Below are 19,749 nucleotides of genomic sequence, written 5' to 3' on the forward strand. Positions count from 1 at the left end.
CAGTCTCGCAATATTCTTTGCGCCTTTGTTCATTGATTCAGTTTTCAGTCTCGCTATTTCATAACCTTCGGACCGGTAGTCTTGATAAAAGAGAAAAAAGGCTTGAATCGATCCTCTCAAGCGTAAACTCTCCGTCTCCTTCCATCTCACCTTCGCAACCGCGTAGTGGGGAAAGCCCTTGCACTCCTTACCTTCTCCACCTTCAAAGCCTTCAGTCTTTTGGGCATGAGTAGGGTGGAGGTATGGGAAATTTCGGATTTCTCCGAGGGCTAGAGGGTCGGAGTCATAAACTCTCCTTAATCGGCCACCCATCCGGAATCGGTAATTCACAAATAGTAGCTCTCCGAATAGGCACAGTCAGAATCGGCGGGAGGTATTTTAATAGATAAGAATCTCAGCGCTGGGTCCGTATTCATGAATAAGCGAGACGGATCGAGACGTGCCCAGTTCTACCCGTCTGAAGGAGATCTTTCCGCCTCGGGCAAGTAGGAGAAGGACGGATGCCTCACCCCTAAGCTATCATCTCACTATGCCGGTGCGGATCGACCACTGAGGAAAAGGATGATTCATAATAAGGTTAGGAATCAGTCGAGATAAGCGAAAGAGGAAGACTAGTTCTTGGACTAGATTACATAGACTAAGCCCCATTTACTACTTGGGGGCGCCACGATCACGAAGTTAGGACCCCGAAATGGAAGAAGAGAGAATAGTTTACCTCAACTATGCTAGAACCGAGAATCCTTGGTGAAGAAGATTATTCAAGCAAAGAGTGAAAGAAAGCTTACAAGGTTAGAAAGAAGGACATTATAGCTATCCTTGGGTTGGACGAATTATCCGAAGAGGATCGCTTAACCGTAGCACGAGCACGAAAAATTTGTCCTTTCTTATCACAACCTTTTTTCGTAGCAGAAGTCTTTACTGGTTCCCCGGGGCAAATTCAAAATTCAGTCAGACTATTAGGAATAGAACTTGAAATGCTTTTGCGGTTCAGTCTTATTCCATAGGTTCCCGAGCGGTATTCATTCGACCAAGAGTAAGCTCCACCTGATTTAGTGGTCGCCAGAGCCGGTCTTCTTTCTTCCATTCTTCTTGGTGCTTTCTTTTGGTCTTGAATATCAGAAAAATGCATTGATTTAGATCTCAATCTTCTTTCCTTTTCAGCCTTTAGTGAGCATTCCACTGCATAAGTAAGAAGAAGACGAAGCCCGATCCCACTTTCAGGCTTGAGGCTAGTTCACTCGGCTAGTTGAATTAGGAGAGATGGACCTCCTTCCCTTCGCAACCGCTACGTGGGTCACTCGTCGGCTAATAGCCTCACTTCCAATTCTATGACCTGGGAAATACGTGTCAATCATGACAATCCCAGTCAAAAGAGAAAGAAGCCAGGCGAGAGGCCGACGAACTCGGATCGTGATATTCAAGCAAGAGAGAAAGGATAGGATGAAGAACCTACTTAAAGGCTAGAAGGAAGAAAAAGAGAAAATCAGACTCATCAGAACCTAGGGCAAGGAAGACTCCTACTATGGGGTCTCAAGATCGCTTGCTTCCTTTTAAAGTACCGAATCCTAGGGAAAGGGAAGCAAGCTTTTGCCCGGGGAAGGCGAGGGTACGCTTTCCACCCCTGAGTCTTCCTTCCGGCCGGCTTCCCTTGAGAGCTACCCGGATTACGAGTCCCGACCCCTTATATCAAGGCGGAGGAAACCCTCAATACGGATCGGAGATTTTCTCGATTATCGTGAAATGAGCAGTTCAGATCCTAATGCCCGCTCCGTGGGGTTCGCTCGCTAGCCAAACTTCTTGAAAGAACTTATCCCTTTCGGCAGAAGAAGCCGATGTTGAAAAAGAGGCATAAGGGGTCTCGAACTTGAGAGGAATGCACTCGACTAAAGGAGACTAAAAAGGATAGGCTTGAATCTTTTTAGTAGGAAAAAAGAAAGGGAAGCCCACTACGCGGTGTCAATATTCTTTTCACCTTCTTCATTGAGGCGGTCAAGGGTAAACCCTGCTTTCATGAGTCACTATTCGTCTCAGTGAGTGGAAGGAAGTTGATAGAGGTTTCGGAATCTCCAGCTCTTGTCCCAGTCAAGGGAGCCTAAGACCTAGTTGGAAAGGTTGAAGTTAGAAGAAAGTATGATATCTTTCCGAGTTGTAGAAGCAAGCTAGAATACGAGACTGATATAGTCGGTAAGACCAAGAGCAACTGCTCTTTCATTCTATCTTTCAGTAAATTAGGATGTGGCTCCTCAAGGTAAGGTCTTATGCTTTACAAGTCTTCTTTCGTCAGATTTGCTGTCTCAAGTAGTCTAGCTCTTTCCCGAACTAGGCCAGGAAGCTATTTCTTCATTAGTAGAGGCTGCTGCTCTTTCTTTCGGAAGTTGCGATCATGGGTCCGGACTGGTTATCTAAGAACTAAAAAGATAGGGTCGAGGATATGGAGGGAGAAGGAGCGAGACCTAAACTAAAGCGAGAGGAGAAGCCGCTCGAGAACAAGCTCGGGGCTAAGCAGAAAGAGAACAAGAGAGGAGTGAGAAGCCGTTACCGAGATAAGAATCTGAAACTCTGATTTTCTCATTTTCACTCATTAACTCCACTCTTTTCCCCTTCGACATCCCACTCCGCGGTTTTTCTCTTTGAGATCTTTGATACATTCTTATATGAGTCCTCCGGACCCATCAAAATTCAATTCTTCCTTTTCTTCTTTCGGTCTTCATACCTAGGAATGGGAGGATATGCTTTACTGGTACTTATACTTATAGGTGTGATTCTTTCATTCTTCTCATAAAAGTGGGAATGAAGAAATAGAAAAAGAAGATATATTCAATCAAGGGTCGGATTAGGAGTCCCAGAGAGGTATTCACTAGCCTCCAGCGCAATGGATCCCTTTCGGTAAAGAGTAGAGGTTAGAATGAATAAGGAAAGAGAGTTGTATAGGAAGAAGAGACTGTAAGTGGGGCTGTGTAACTTCAAGAGTCAGCTCGACCAGAGTACGACGAGGAGAAAGGAAAATGATAGACAGGAAGAGTACGAGGCAGCTAGGGAAGCCTCTCTTTCTATAGGCAGGCGCAGCGGTATGATTTATATCTAGATGATATGCTTTCCCGAGAATCATAGAAGGAATTGATCAGACTTGACTTCCAGAAGAATGAGAAGGAGGGGGGATCAAAGGGGGAAGAGCTGTGGCACTGAAAGAGGGAGCAGGATCAGTTTAGTCTTCAGTCGATCTTTCTCTTTCATGGGCTAGTCTTGATCAATGAATAAGGCTCAAAGAATTTGAGTTGAGTACGGGCGAAGCCACTCGAGTCTTGTGGAGAGAGGGAAAAGGTTGAATTCTCTCTCTCTCTCTTGTTTCATCTCTTTGGTTAGTATTTACTCTAGCTAGGGAAAGCTAGAGGAATCGTCCGAATCTTCTCATAATAGGTTATGTGAGTATGAGATCTTTCCTCATTCAATCGGAAGAAGCATAACTTATCTCGGCAGACTGAGTCTCAGTTTCCGCCTCGGGGCAAGCTCCCGGCCTCGCGTATTCTCTCTTCTTTCATGAGTTCCATTAGAGTCAGCAAGGTCACTGAAGTCAGGTCTGATCGGTCTGCTGACTTTCTTTCCGATTGTACGACTTCCCAGATGTTTCCGAGCAAGATTCTACCCTTTGATTCTGAGAAAGCGATAAAGATAGGGTTCGGATAGGAAGAAAGAAAGCAGCTCTGTAGATAGGGATCTATGAGTGGCTGTGCCATTGAATAAGAGGAGAGTTGAGGATCAAAAGTCTGTGCCATTATCAATATCATCTGAAATCGGTCCCTTTCTCCAGAGAGAATGAGTCAAGCTAGAACAAAGAAAGACTTATAGAACAAAGATATGAGAATTGAGTTCTTTCTTGAAGGAGAACTGAAGAAGAAAAGAAGAAAGGTCAGACTCTCTGCAATAATCAGCCTTCGGCCAAGGAGGACTCCGGATTTCCCAAAAGGAATGCTCCAAATAAAGAATCAGCCTTCGGCTGGATCGGAATATTCTTTTCTTTAAAGGATCTCGGGTATGAAACTCGAGCTAAAGAAGTAGATGAAATTGACGAGACTGTCAAGAAGTTGTTGCTGTCGTCGCTCTTCTTGTGTCTGTTGAAGAAGAAGAAGTCAGATACAGGGATCGGAGGAGAAAGCTTGAAAGTGCCAGGCAAGTCCACTTTCCAAGACTTTACGCAATACGCTTGAATATAGATCAAGAGCTCGGGCAGGCTAGAGGAAAAGTATATGGAAGGTATAAGGATAATTGATAGATTTCTTGCTGGGCTAACTCTCTTTCTTTACCTAACTCTACCTAGTAGATAGATCGAGAAGCGTGCATATTACTTACTTTGTACTTTTTTCCTTTGTCCTGAAGGATATCCGCATTTCCTTCTTGGTTAGCAGTCTGAAGCCCCTTGTAGGCAGTAGGAGTTGCCTTACATGTAGTACCTTTCATAGTATGAGCAGTGTAGGAATTGGACCCTATCCCCTTTTAGGAGTCTTTTCTGTCCCGGTCACTTTGTAGTAGGATAAGCAGTAGTAGCCTGAATGCCCCCCCAATCTTCAGTCGTACCTGGCTCTGTAAAGCACTCTGAATAGCCTCTTCCCGGCCTCTTAGGCATCTAGTTTCCTGTCTGTCTCCCCTTGTCGAGATAGAATCTTTTTTTCTTTCCTTTTAGCATACTCTGCTGTCCCATTTAGAGAGTGCAGGACAAGAAGGAGTATCTCAAGCTGTCTCAAGTAAGCCAAGCGGCAGGTGCCTGCTCGCTTATGATATAAGAAAGGGAAAGAAATCCATAACATAAATTATAGGGGGAAGGGCGGGTTCCTTAGAAGCCAGTTCATCTTCCCTTGGTTATCTCTTCGCTTGGAGTTGCTTTGGCCCTGGGGAGCCTGTCTATATAATCCCTGTCTATCTTTGATAGGTCATCTGGTTCATCTCTTTTTGTCCCGCCATAAGAAAAGATAGGGGGATAACTAATGGATACATGTCTTTCTTTTCCAGTTCCATTCCAGGCGGTTACCGGTCGCCCTAACCGCTCCGTGGGTCATAGAAAGGCTGAATACTTTCGACTTTGGGAAGAGGCACTCCTTCAAGCAATGCACTCAACTAAGTTGGAGAAGGCGAGCAGCCCTATTCCTTGGTTGGATGGGACGGACAAGCTCTAGCTATAGATAGAGTGGAAAGAGATTTCTTCCTATATTCCTCGGAAAGTTCAGGCTCGATGGTTTTGAGCTAGATCTATGCCTATGATCAGCCTCAATAATCATACAGGAAAAAATCATTCCCCTTTCTTATTTATTAGAAAGAGAAAGTAGGGTCGATGTAATTGAGAGAGACCTACGGGAGAGTTCTTTGATCAGAGCTAAGCTCAACTCCGTTCTATCAGTTGAGATCAGAAGCGAGACCAGATCAAATATGCTTGAAAGAGTTTAGTGGAATGAACGAGTCCGACTATCGATGAACCTTTTGAGTAGGTTTCTACAGTTCACGAGATAAGAATGAATTTTCCCGGGCGGGATCCGTCCTTACCCTGATTTTGCCCGGATTGGGTTTCATAGGATGGTCTCGACCTAGAAGCAGGTTCGGGGAAGAGTAACCTAGAGTCAGAGTGATGACTAAACCCTTTCCCTCTCGCTTTATTTAGCTCGAGTTGCTTCGCACCTTTGGTCAAGCTTCTTTCGAACCCTTGAACTTGCTACTTGAAAGATAGAAAACAGGGCTTCAGAGGCATATATAGTATAGTAGGGATCGGAGTTTGCTCGACCTGACCTGCGCCAAGGAGCATCTTCCCTCACCCAATGGTTTATGCGATGCAACCAGGTCCTGTATTTTCTTGCCTCAAATGCCCCGCTTGTCGGAGAATGAATGGTTTTTTTGCGGTAAATCGGTGCTTTCCCTAATATGGTAGATTGAAGACGACTAAGGACGGGTCCAGGTGACTTGTTCATTCCACTAATATGGTAAGGAGGCGCGAAGCGAAAGGACTGAATGAGAATCAAAGAAGGAGCGAAAGCGGCTCGACTGAGGTTAGGAAGGTTCAGAGCGAAGGTACTCTACGAAAAAAATATAGGAGAGGAGCGAAGCCACTCGACTGAGGTTAGGAAGGAGAGGAGCGAGACTAAGAAGGAGGTTCGAAGAAAGTCGACTGATAAGGAGTCAATGAACAAGGGTTGCGAGGAGCAAAGAATTTGCGAATAAGGACTTATCTTAGGATTAGGAGTGCAAGTCAGAACCCTCATAGAGTCCTTCGGACCACTAAAAGCCTGGAACTTCTTTAGCTAATGGAAGACAAGTCCCCACGTCTTTGATTTGAGTCGCTCCGCTTCGCGCCTTCGGAGGCTACGTGCTTTCTTTATTGAAAAGATAGGGCTGACTAGTAATCCTTCAGTTTCTTCTTGGCATCAAAATAGAATATGATCTTCTTCCTTTAACACTTAATGGATAGGCTTGGAGTTGATGGAATTTCATTGTTGGACTTCTGAGAATTCCACTGAGAAAACAAAGGTCCAGATTAGCTTAATTAGTCCTTCCGCTCCGTTTTCCTTTTCAGATAGGCGAACCTTTTCCTTGAACTTCTTCTTCCTTGAACTTGAATCCGATAGTTTCCTTTGTTATGGCGGAGAAGGCGTAGTAGGACGGAGAAGGAGCGCAAAGAAGCGGAGCGGAGGCTCAAAGAATCTTCGTCTTTCTTCCTTTTATTCCTTTCTATTCAAACCGCCTCAATGAGAATAAAGTCAAAGACTTTGAGTTGAACTAGATTGTTATGGAACTTCAGCAAAATGAAACTACCACGGACCGGAGGACTAGAATAAATGAAACTACGGAGAAGGAGCGGAGCCAAGTTCGGAACTAATGGACCTCAATGAACAAGGAGAGGCTCAAAGAAAAGTTCATATGTCCTTATCTGCCTTTTTCTTCCGTTTCGGATTGTCGAATCTGATCTTTCCTCTTCCTTGAACTTCAAACCCACTATTTAGTCTCCCACTACGCGCAGTCCGAATGGAATAAAAAGAAGACAAAAATCGGACAGCAAAGTTCGACAACCTGAACCTTAAGAGGTCAATGGAAGTCCTCCTCCCTCTAATTAAGCTACTCCGGACTGCTCCTTATCTCTTCTTATGGCGGAGTCCTTATCTCTAATAATGCTGAAGTTTCTTCTAAACCTACTAAAAAGATGAAAGCCTATCCAACTTTCTCTCTGATGTTGAGAACTTGAACTTTCCGTAGGTTCCCACTCCTTTTGCATCAAAATGCAATTCCTGACTGAACTTTCTCGTAGGCATTGTGGTTTGGAATCTTTCCTTGATTGGCCCACCCTTTCTTTGAACCTTGTCAATGATCGAACTTAAAGATATGAACTGAGTGCCATTTGATGAGTAACTGAGAACAAGGGAGAGGGATATGGAAAGGATGAAGTAATGAAAGAGGAAGTCATTGCTAGTAGTAACGACTTGTCACGATCCATTGGTTCATATAGAATCCATGTCCTAGGTGTATCAAAAAACATTCTTTTCGCTAAGCGTATATAATAAAATAGAGTGAAAGGGTCCACCCCGAAACCAAGGGGGTACTAACTCAGAGCTGAGTCCTCTCCGAACCGCAGGAGATAGTTGCCCATCATACGGCTCACCAACTGAACTTGCCTCTATGGGAGGCTCGCTCCGGGCAGGTTCGGATCACTGACAATACACGGCTCTACGAAGGAAGGGCTTGGTGGGTTAGGAACCTTTGAAATATGATGATTTTTCCGTCTTTGTTTGATGAGAAATGCGAGACGAAAAAGGCACTTTTCGACTGCCCTAACGAAAAAGACAAAAAAAGGCGAGCTTGCTTCTTATTCCCGTCTTCGATCTCTTCCATCTCTGCCTCGCTCGTTCTCACCTATGTTGAAGAAAGGTTTGGAACCCTGTAGAGAATGAAGAGTACTAAAAAAAAAAGCAAGCTTCTCTCTCCTTTCAGTCGAGACCTCTCAACAGTGCTTCTTGAGGCTCCACTCTCCCCGTAAGGCCCCGTTAGCATGGGCGAAGATGGGGATAAGGAATAAGGATTGAAGCCCCCTTAGCTCTGCCAGGGACTGGGCAGGGTTTAGCTTTCTAAATGTGTAGAGCCAAGTCTAGTGTGGTGTAGTAGTAGGCACTTCTAGGCCCCTTCCCGGCTACAGGATCACTCCAGTGCTTTGGGTACTACGGACCCTCTGTCATCCATTGCAGCGGAGCCCTTTCATGAGCGGGGGGGCTAAGCGCAGTTCTTTGAATCAAAGGTTGAATTCAATCTTTTTTAGATATCAAAAGAGAAAGATCTAGATTCATCCATCTTGATATTCATATATCTGACTCAAAAAATGGATTGATGAAGTTGCGTGAAGCCCCAAAAATCCTTGATTTGGCCAGGAAAGACTGCACTGCTTTGGGCCCAGGGGGAGAAAATCAAGCTCCAGATGAGTTCTTCTCCACACTGATTTGGATCCGTGTCCGTTCCCGCCATGCGCTTCGCGCGCCATTGGCCCTTTGTTCTCCTCTTATTCTTCATTGGACGGTTCGGATGGACTTCGCCGTTCTTTCCCAACTCCAATTTCAAAGGCTGTCTCACATCGAGATGTCGATTCGTTTTCCGCCCCCAATGAGATGGGGAATTAGTAACCCCCTATTGAGACTTTTTGGCCCTGAATCTTTCTGAATCGAGGCCCGGCTCGCGTCGTTCCAACAACCGGCGGGGAGCACCTCAGTATACGATCGCGCGCAGTAACTGGGAGTCCTATTACACCGCTCCGTGGGGCCAACTTCAATTCACCAAACCAAGGTTCATCTCGTGTAGTGATTGTGGACTCGTACAAGGATATTGAGTAGACGGTTGATGTATCAGACTCGACCCTATCTTTCGGAGCATGCATTCCCATCCGTCTCGCAACTGAAAAGGTAAGCTACGTGTCCGGTGCACGGAGAACTGCCTTCGGTCTCCCAAACAGACTGACTCGTGGCAACCTTCCGGCCGCCCAACGACCTATAACGCTAGTCACTACTCCCACTGGGGCTAGGAAGTAAGCCCCACAACCCAAAGCGGCGAAAAACAAATAGAATTTGCTACAAAAACCGGCTAACGGGGGTATTCCTGCGTATGAGAACATAGTAATGGAGAAGGTAATAGCCGAAATAGGATTCGTTTTGGCTAGAGCGCCCAAATCCGCTATATATTTGACACGGGTTTGCCGTAATGCTAAAACTATGGCGAATGCATCTATCGTCATTAATACATAAATCAAGATACCAATTAGTAGTGATTGAATTCCTTCTATGGTTCCACATGAGAAACCTGTACGAATATAACCTACATGTCCAATTGAACTATGAGCTAGAGGTCTTTTGACTTTCGTTTGGGCCATGGCGGCCAGTGCTCCTAAGATCATAGAAGCAATGCTGCAGAAAAAGAAGATTTCTTGCAATGTAGCTCCATAGGAACCATAAATAGAAAGACGTGAAATATTAGCAAAAATAGAGATTTTAGGCGCAATAGAAAGGAATGCTGTAACCGGGGTGGGTGAACCCTCATAGATATCAGGTGCCCACATATATAGAGTCAAAAACAAAGGTCCAGATGGGAGGGGGGGGTTTCTTCGGGGCTTGAGAGATGGAATAGATAGGGCCCCACAAGTTTCGAATTCGCCGCTGGGGAATGAACACGAAAGGGAAGGAGGAATGATCAACGAAAAAAGTGCTCTCTGAACCGAAGGTGAAAGTCGTTTTCCATCAGACGGCTCTTTCCGTAACTCCACTCTCGACTTGGATTATCTATCCAAAAAGGTCCGCTCTCGGCCATTCCACACGCTGCCTAGCAGAGGCGTGGTTATCTTCAGTGGATTCTCTCTTTTCTAGTGGATGCCGAACCTGCTGCCCCATTGACTAAGAAGGGGGCGGGCGCAGCAGCTACATGGACCCCTTCCTTTCTCTTGTTGCCAGCGCTTTCCCGGGCCAAGCCGGAATTCTTTATGATCAAGGGCAGGCAAAGCCCGAAGACTGCTATCCTACCTAATAGGCCAGAGCGCGGGCGGAACGAGGAGAGGGCCCGGCAATCATACCACCGCGGTCGAAAAAGCGTGTTCCCTTCAGATAAGACGCACCCTAGGCCATCCTCGGCCTTCTTCTTTTTTTTTGATTCAAAAGAAATCCAATCTCGATCTCCGAAAGCCTTTTCCTTCCTCGTCGAGCCTTTCCTTTAATGGTTGGGGGAAGCATTTCCTTATCTGAACTTGGCGGGCATTCTCTTTCTAGCCTTAGAAAAAAAAAGAGGGGTGTATTCCCAATAGGCGAAAACTTGAAGGTCCTAGGCCATGCCTTCAATACTCAATCTGGAAAGCTGCAGGGATGACAAAAAGAGGGCGCTTTCCTGGATCCTATATCTCAGACCGAATACAAACTACAATGAACCGGACTTTGCCTTTTCATTCCTCATATCCAAAGCAGACAGAAGATCACCTCATACGACTAGTTGGGTTTGAATTAGATGAATCAAAAATCAAAGACAAAGTCAAAAGTCAGTAGTAGGGGCTGAATAGCGACTTGATAAAGGAAAGCGAAGAATCCACCTTTAGTCAATAGGAGCCCTACTTCCCTCTCTTTGCGACCTCATCACTGAAATTCAAGCGCAAAGAAATTGCTTGATGAGTTGCCGGGCGTAGCGCACCGCAGGTTAATCTCTCCTTTTTTGGAGCTTGACTTTACTAAACTAATAAGGGCTCGCTTCTTCGAACGTACTTTGGTAGGATGACGAAAGAAAGGCTACTTCAATGACGGAAACCGCCGGAAACGAGAGAGGGTCGCCTTTGGAAGCCTGAGCCGGTAACCAAAGCCTCACAACATAATAAAAAGGAATGAGTTTAGCTGACCCATAAAGCCGTCACACTGAATAGGATAAAGTGCGTTAACCCGATAAGATATGAACACAAAAACAACTAAGTCGATATTCAGACCTCGTAAAGAAATCAGAGGATATGTCCTTATCAATGGAAAATTCTTTGCTCCTAACGGAGCCCTCAATCAAAAAGAAAGTCAAGGCGCGAAGCGAAGCGACTGTGAAGGAGCCCTTTTCATAAGAATCTGATTTCAGAGGAGAGAAGAGGAGTCAATGAACAAGGGAGAACAACTCTAATTAAACTACTTCTACCCGGCAAGGATAAATAAGGGTCAAGACGACTCAAATACTTTGAGCCTCTTTTATCCACTAAAATAGCGAGACAGGATACAAAGGTTAGGACTCTGAACTTCCAAACCTACTCAAACATAAATAAAGAAGACTTGGTCCGAAGTGGAATATGAATATGGAAAAACAACGGTCCTCAATGAACTCCTTATCTAATGAGACTAGTCCTCCTCTTGCCTAATTAAGCTAGTCCGGACCCTTATTCCCCGTGGGAGTCGAGCCGCTTTCGCTCCTCTGGACTTGTTTGATAGACGAATTTGAGTAGAATGAAGAAGAGGGTCAAATCCCTTTCAATAAAGAAAGTCACTGATTTGATCCACAGGCTCAAAGAATGATCGAAGGAGCAAAGAATTTGCGACGAATTTGAGAAGAAAGAAAGAAGAAGAGAAGCACAACGTAGAAGGAGTCCCATAAATAAGAGATTAGGACGTAGAAGGTTTTCTATGAAAGTCATAAACTGAATAAGGCGCGAAGCGAAGCGACTGGCATGAATTTGAATATGGATTTCTGAGTCAAGAGGACGGACCCTTAATTGAATCCATATTCATCTGAAAGGATACAAAGGTTAGGACTTGAAAGCGAATTCCTTCCTTATTAGAAGGAGCCTGAATGAAGAAGGGCGTAGCTTATGTTCTTAAAAGGAGAGGCTCCGTTAGGAGTTGAAAGCGAAGTCCTGATCCCTGAACTATTTGAAGGAGCGAAGGTACTCGTAGTTTCAGATATAGGAGAGGAGCGCATTATGTTTATATGGATTTCTTTCGTTGCACTCCTATTAATATTATAATACAGTCGTTTCGCTTTCTTTATTCATCTTTGACCCTCTCCTCTCCTTATCAGTCGAGTTTCTTCGAACCTTCCTTATTTGGAGAGCTATTTCTTCAAATAAAGGGCTCCTTAAATAATACAGTCGTTTCGCTTCTCCCCTCTCCTTACTATTTGGAGAGCTATTGAATAATACCACTCCTTAAATAATACAGTCGTTTCGCTTCTCCCCTCTCCTTACTTATTTGGAGAGCTATTTCATAATGCACTCCTTAACAGTCGTTTCGCTTCGCGCCTCCGGACGACTCAAAATCAAAGGAAAAAAGAATTTGAATGAAAGCGAAAGGACTTATCCCTTATTAGGATTAGGAGTGCAACGAAGTTCATTCCACTAATATGGTCCGGAGGACTCATTCATTCCACAGGCAATTATTAAGGGGTCCAGATGAGCAAAGAATTTGCGAATAAAGTCAAAGGTTTGAGAAGCGACTGGAAAGGTGCGAAGCAGCTCGACTAAGAAGGAGAGGCGGAAAGAATTTGCGAGGAGAGGATCAAAGAATTTGAGAGGAGTTGAGAGGAGTTGCGAAGGACTAAGAAATCCTGAAAAGCTAATATGGAAACTCCACTAAAACGAGGACTGAGGACCGTAGGAGGTCTCGACTGAATCAATGAACAAAGGCTCAAAGATCATTGAATAAAGTCACTCAAAAAACTCCTAACTACGGGCTCAAAGAATGTTCGTCCTTTTTTCTAGGTTATGAAATAGCGAGACTGGTCCGCTCAAAAACAAAGGTCCTCAATGAACAAGGGAACCCGGACGCTTTCATTCCACTCAAATAGCGAGACCGTCCTTTTGACCTCCGGAACCTCTTTGATCCACAGATGAATATGGAAGAGGTTCATATGGATTTCAGACGTAGAAGGCGGAGTAGGTTATGAAATAGCTCGACTCCCACGGGGCGGTTCGAAGAAAGTCGACTGATAAGGAGAGGAGAGGGTCAAAGATGAATAAAGAAAGCGAAACGACTGAATTATCATAAAAGAAGGAGTGCATTATTTTTATATGGATTTCTTTCGTTGCACTCCTGTTAAGATCGTTTCGCTTCGCGCCTCCGGACGACTCCAAATAGAGGCGCAATGAAATATGCGAGGAGCGAAGGTACTCTACGAAAAAAATATAGGAGAGGAGCGAAGCCACTCGACTGAGGTTAGGAAGGAGAGGAGTTGAGAAGAATTTTCAAGCTCATTCCTTATTCTGCCACTTAGAAGGAGTGCATTATGTTTATATGGATTTCTTTCGTTGCACTCCTATTAATATTATAATACAGTCGTTTCGCCTCAAATTCTTTGACCCTCTCCTTCCTTATTTGGAGAGCTATTTCATAATACCACTCCTTAAATAATACAGTCGTTTCGCTTCTCCCCTCTCCTTACTATTTGGAGAGCTATTTCATAATACCACTCCTATTAGATTCAGTCGTTTCGCTTCTTCCCCTCTCCTTCCTTATTTGGAGAGTTATTTCATAATACCACTCCTTAACAGTCGTTTCGCTTCGCGCCTCCGGACGACTCAATCAAAGGAAAAAAGAATTTTCAAGCTCATTCCTTATTCTGCCAATGTTCAGGAGTGCATTATGAAATAACTCGACTCCAAATGATAAGGATACAAAGGTTAGGCGCAAAGAATTTGCGAAGTCCTGATCCCTGAACTATTTGAAGGAGCCCTTGATTTTCTATTTATATGGATTTCTTTCGTTGCACTCCTTAAATAATACAGTCGTTTCGCTTCTCCCCTCTCCTTACAGTCGAGCTATTTCATAACCTCCGGACGACTCCAGAATCAAGTCAAAGACTGATCTCAGTCTTAATTAAAGACTTCCTTATCCAATTAGAAGGAGCCCGACGATTCATATTCGAAGAATGATCGAAGCGACTGAAAGTTCGCCTTTTAATAGGCTCAAAGATCATTGAATAAAGAGGTCAAATCCCTTTCAATAAAGAAAGTCACTAAAAGACTAGTCCGGAGGACTTCAGACTCCTTGCCTAATTAAGCTACTTCGGACGTCTCGACTGAATCAATGAATAAAGGCTAAAAAACGGAATTCCACTCAAAAAAGTCCGAAGGAGGGACAGAAGTAGCTCGACCATAGGAAGAGGGACGTAGGACCACTCAAACTTCTGTCCGGAGGACGCTCAAAGAATGTGAAAAAGCGACTGAAAGTTCGCCTTTTAGCCTAATTAAGCTACGTAGGACGAGTCAGAAATCCATATTCATCTTCATCAATGAACAAGGTCTCGACTGAAAGGAGAGAAAGACTGATCCCTATTCAAAGGCTTGAAGGAGTGCAACTCAGAATGGAACTCAAAGGAGAGGCGGAGTAAGGCGCGAAGCGAAGCGACTGTGAAGGAGCGAAGGTACTCGTAGTTTGAAATATAGGAGAGGAGCCCGACGATTAATAGACGGAGGCATCAAAATGAAATTCCCTTGACTTGAATCTCCTAGGCTTGAATTCCTTGGACTGATTTATGGAATTGATCATGTTCCTGGTTAATATAGATCAAAATGCAATTCCTTCCAAACCTACTAGTAACCTACGGTTATTACATAGCTCGACGTTCGAAGAAGATCGACTCTTGAAGGATAAGCTAGTCCGGACGTTATTCAATAACTCGACTCCAAATTCTAAGGGGCGGTTCGAAGAAAGTCGACTAAGAAGGAGTCAATGAACAAAGGCTCATTGAACTCGACTGAGGTTAGGAAGGAGAGGGGCGAAGCTCATTCCTTATTCTGCCACTTAGAAGGAGCCTGAATGAATAAAGAGCCCTTTCAATAAATAAAGAGAAGAGGAGGCTCGACTGAAAGGAGTCCAAGATTCAAGCTGAATCAATGAATAAAGTCATTGAATAAAGTCAAGGCAGTCGGACTCATTCATTCCACTAGAAGAATCTGAGGATAGGCTTTCTGGCTTTTAGTGGTCTCATTGATAAGGACAGAAAAGCTAATATGGAAAGTCCTCCTCTTCTTTTTTAGCTCATTAGATAAGGCGCAAAGAATTTGCGAATCTGGATCTTTTAGTTTTTGGTTAGGACTCTGAAAGCGGAGGACTCATGAAATTCCACTAAGTCAAAGAATATTGACGATCATTGAATAAAGAGAAGCGACTCAAATCCTTTGAGCCTCTTTTATCCACTAAGTCAAAGATGGAGCGCAAATCGACTTCGTCTTCTTTTTCTACTTTCTCAAATATATTAGCCGACCTCTGAATTCCACTGAAACGGATATCCTTTCTTTCAAACTAGACTCCTTCTACGCCGTCCTCCGGACTCTCTCTTCCTTTCTTTCAAATCTTCTTCTTTTCTTATCAGAACTAATAATCAGATCATCAACACCTTGTTCATTGACTTTCTTCCTCTTTCTCGTCGCACCGCGTAGTATCGTGATTCAGAGTTTGACCTAGGCTTGATCTTTCCGACTAGTCTTCTTCCTTAATTGTTGAACTTTCTTCGGGCCTTCGTAGCTTAATTAGGGCGTCTTGTTCTTGCTCTCGCATATTCTATCGTCAAGTAGGTCAAAAAAAAATAGGTATACTTTCCACTCTTTGCCTTAGACTCGATTGGAACAAAGCTAAGAAAGAAGGAGGCGGAATGGAGAAAGGAAAGGGACAAGGGCGGTCTTGCTTGGCGCGAAGGCTGCTGGTTTGGGGGTAGGGTACGGTACTAAAGGTCCTCGGACTTCCAGGCGGTTTTTCTTTTGGGCAGCTGTTCACCGTTGGATCTCGCCAATACAGCCCCCCATAGTTTTCGTTACCGAGATATCTTTTTTTTTCATTGTTCCCAGGGATTTTTTGGGTAATCCGCTCCCATGCTGCAAACAGTCAAATCTGAACTCAACCCTGTCGCTCTTCTTTCTTTCCTCGCGGGCAGGAAGCACACCAGCTGCGTGCCTTGCGTGATTCTACTGTGTTTTTTGCACTTGACTGGGTGGACAGTTGACCGGAAGAGAACTTCGATTCGCCCGGCCAGCAGGCGGGCGGCGTGCTTATCTTATGTGACAACACTACAGAGCGAGTGGCTCTTCTAGGCGGGCTGCTGTGTGACAACACTACAGAGAAAGCGGCGCTTTCGTGTAACATGCTATGGTCTCAACGCCCTTACGAGGTAGTGATGAGTTTCACGCCGCTCTAAGCCCGGCCCGCGCGCGGTTAGGAAGATTGGCCACAGAGCGGTACCACCACCCACCCTACCCTACCACCTATAGGCGGCCGTCCGTCCTACAGCCGCCCGAAAAGGAACTGCAGTGATCTTGAATAGGAATCCTACAGCGATAGATAGAATCCCCATAAAAAGACCACTAGATCGAGCACCAGTGATTTCGTATCCGGTCAAAATCTTGGCTAATTGATCGAAGTGGGTAGCTCCAGTAGACCCATAGATCATGGAACAAATAGGGTGGGTAGGCCCAACCACCACACTACACGTATAGACGCGAACCCCCCCCTCGTTACCGTACGTGCGACTCTCACCGCATACGGCTCGCACAAAGACTCCTAAATCCATCCCGAGCCTTTATTTGCCTTCTAGTTCCATCTTTGACTTAGTGGATCAAAGAGGTCCTCCGGACCAGTCCGAAGGTTCATATGTCCTTATCAATGAGACGGGTCGTCCGAACCCTTGTTTATCCACAGGCCTAATTAAGCTACGTAGGACGAGTCAGAAATCCATATTCATCTGAATCAATGAACAAGGGCTCGACTGAAAGGAGAGAAAGACTGATCCCTATTCAAAGGCTTGAAGGAGTGCAACTCAGAAATTCTCCTTGTTATAGTTATAGAACTCCTTCGGAGGTTATGAAATAACTCGACTGAAAGGAGAGGGGGGACGGATGAAAGTAGAAAAAGACAAGATAAAGATCAGTTTTGATAAAGCTCTGAAACTCTGATCTTGAATACTCTTTGACTTGAACGCCGTAGAAGGCATCAAAATTCAATGAAAAAATCAAGGTCCAGGTTAGCTTAATTAGTCATTGAGTCCTTATTCCTTCCTTTCACTTTTGATTCCCGTAGGAGGAACTTCAGCATTACTAGTCAGCCTCATAATATAGAAGATGAAAGTAGCGGATAGACTTTTGACTTTTTCGACTTTTTTCATCAAAGAACCTACTAAAAAGATTCAAGCCTATCTCCAAAGATTCCACTGAAACTGATATCCTTTCTTTCAAACTACTCCGCTACTTGAATCTGATTATTAGGTCGGACCCCGTAGAATTATAAGAGGTCTAGATGCGAAGGACTTGTTCATTCCACTGATTTTCATATTCATCCACTCAAAGAGATTCCACTCAAACTTATGGCCCGTAGAAGTCTCTCTGTCTTCTCTTCCTTGTCTGATTTGTCTTCTTATAATAGAAAACCTTCCATTAGTAATCTTAGATATTATGTCCACTGAAAATCTTGTTGGATAGGCTTGGAGTTGATGGAATTTCATTGTTCTTGGACTAGAATAAATGAAACTACGGAGAACGAGCGGAGCCCTAGGAGGAGCAAAGAAGCGGAGCGGAGGCTCAAAGAATGATCGGCCTCTCATTGATAAGGGCTAAGTCAAAGATGGAACTAATAGGAGCCGGAGGTTATTCTTTATATGGATTTCAGAGTCCTCCGGACGACTCCAAATGATAAGGGGCGGTTCGAAGAAAGTCGACTAAGAAGGAGTCAATGATGATAATCAGGGTTGAATCAGGGGTTAGGAAGGAGAGGTTCAAAGAATTTTCAAGCTCATTCCTTATTCTGCCACTTAGAAGGAGCCTGAATGAACAAGGGCTCAATCAAAAAGAAAGTCATATTCATCTGTCTGTCCTCCGGAGCACTAAAAGCCTGTGGAATGAACAAGTCCGGAGGCTCAAAGAATCAATCCCACGGAGCGGTTCATTGCTTTGAGCTTTCTTCTTTATTGGTCTTCTTCTTCTTCTTTCTTCAGTGGATAGTCGGACCATAAAGAATAGATTAGGAGCTCTCTTGTCTTCTTTATTCTTCTTCTTTTTCACATTCTTTGAGCCTTGTTCATTGCCAATAACATCGATCAGTCGCTGAAATTATAAGGGGTCCAGATTCCTTATAAGGATTCTGACTTGACTTTATGAAATTCCTTGTTCATTGATTCAGTCGAGTTATTGAATAACCTCCGCTGCATTCTAATGGATCCAAATCAGTCCTTCGGACGGTCCGAAGTGGAATATGAATATGGATTTCTGAGTCCTTCGCTTTCAGACTCCTAACGGAGCTCTCAAATTCTTTGAGCCTCCTACGGTCCTCTGGAACTCGTGGAATGAATGAGTCCTTCGGACCGACATGAAAAGGCGAACTTTCAGTCCCTTCGATCATTCTTTGAGCGTCCTCCGGACCTCGATCATTCTTTTTTCCTCCTACGGATAGACCAAAAACCATAGATTTGAGCCGTCTCATTGAGAATCAAGTCAAAGACTTTGCGGGATCAAAGAGGTCCGTCCTCAGTCGTCAGAAATCCATATTAACCTGTGGTCCGAAGGACTTGTTTATATCCATATTCATCTGCCCTTATTAATGAGACAGGTCTCGTCTTCTTTCTTTTATTGCATTTCTTTCTTTGTGTGACGGCTTATAAGAAGAAGACAAGTCCCCACGTCTTTGATTTGAGTCGCTCCGCTTCGCGCCTTCGGAGGCTACGTGCTTTCTTTATTGGGCTGTATAGTAATCCTTCAGTTTCTTTCGGAGGATAGGTCAACTCCTTACGGTATTTTTGAGGTTCTTTCTCTTCGTACTTATTTGAGGTTCTTTCTTCTCTCTCTTTTCTTCTTCTTCCAAATCAAATAGTAGGCTCTCTTATTTGACTTTGGAGCATTCCTTTGATTTGCCTCCGGGTTTGTTGATTGAATAACCTTTCCGGTCGAGCATATTCTAACCTCTCCAATCCTCGATCAAACTTGCCTTCCCCCAGGCGCTATTCAATGGGGGGGTCTTTCCTTCGCCTATCGTATGTATTGGCTTGGGCTTCGTGCAGAAGCAAGGGGGCATTCTGGCGGGCGCGCGCGTGTCGGAAGGCCGACCACTACCTAAAAGACAAGGACTACAAGCCAAAGCGGAAGCGACTCGCTTCTATTCTGGTTGGGATTGTCTATCGATGGGAATCTATAGATCGTAGTAATTCGGCAACCTCTCTAAACTGAAATACGATAGAATTGAAAGGGCACGGCCAAAGCTCGGTGGGCCTTCTTCCTATGCACGAATGCCTCCTTTCTCTTCTCTTCAGTCTACAAGAAAGAAGTTCAGTGGGAGAGGCAGGATTCGAACCTACGTAGAAAAACTTCAACAGATTTACAGTCTGTCGCTTTTGACCGCTCGGCCACTCTCCCCTTCCCGGGCCTCCCCTCACTCAATGGGTTCTAAGAAGGAGGGCTAAGCCCTGAATCAATCAATAAGCTTTTTGGTTCATATTCCATTTCTGTACTTGCGCTCCTTTGAAGGAGCAAAGAATCAATCTCCTACTCCGCCTTCCTAACCTCACTCGAGTTCAAGGCAAATTCTTTCCGCCTCTCCTATATCTGAAACGTAGAGTACCTTCGCACCTTTCAGTCGAGCTATTTCATAACCTAACGGAGGGTGAAAAGAATATTGAGAAGTCCTCGATGTTGTTGGGAGAAAGCCTAGGATGAAAGGAAAGTTCAGTTTGAGTGGAAAAAAAACAAAGGCGCAAAGAATGATCGAGGGGAAAGAGATGAATATGGATATAAATCAGTCAAGAGGACGGGTCAAGACCAAT

General features: G+C 44.4%; 1 protein-coding gene and 1 non-coding gene across 2 annotated transcripts; both read right to left on the bottom strand.

The window, feature by feature from the left end:
* Positions 1-7,313: 7,313 nt before the first annotated feature.
* Positions 7,314-14,165, bottom strand: LOC127147997 (NADH-ubiquinone oxidoreductase chain 2-like). Its single transcript, XM_051080907.1, has 2 exons — positions 13,781-14,165; positions 7,314-12,253 (listed from the first exon to the last, which is right to left on the bottom strand). The coding sequence occupies exon 2, from the start codon at positions 9,566-9,568 to the stop codon at positions 8,924-8,926; it is 645 nt and encodes a 214-aa protein (XP_050936864.1). The 5' UTR covers positions 9,569-12,253; positions 13,781-14,165; the 3' UTR covers positions 7,314-8,923.
* A 5,094-nt stretch (positions 14,166-19,259) lies between these two features.
* On the bottom strand, positions 19,260-19,342 carry TRNAY-GUA (transfer RNA tyrosine (anticodon GUA)). Its single transcript has one exon. It is a non-coding gene; the product is annotated as a tRNA-Tyr (tRNA).
* Positions 19,343-19,749: the final 407 nt, after the last annotated feature.

This window comes from Cucumis melo, unplaced genomic scaffold (assembly GCF_025177605.1).
Source record: "Cucumis melo cultivar AY unplaced genomic scaffold, USDA_Cmelo_AY_1.0 utg002177l, whole genome shotgun sequence".
In the NCBI taxonomy this organism is placed as follows: domain Eukaryota; kingdom Viridiplantae; phylum Streptophyta; class Magnoliopsida; order Cucurbitales; family Cucurbitaceae; genus Cucumis; species Cucumis melo.

Bases quoted from the DNA above. Each gene is read 5' to 3' on its own strand.
- LOC127147997 (XM_051080907.1), bottom strand. From the start codon at position 9,568: ATGTGGGCACCTGATATCTATGAGGGTTCACCCACCCCGGTTACAGCA.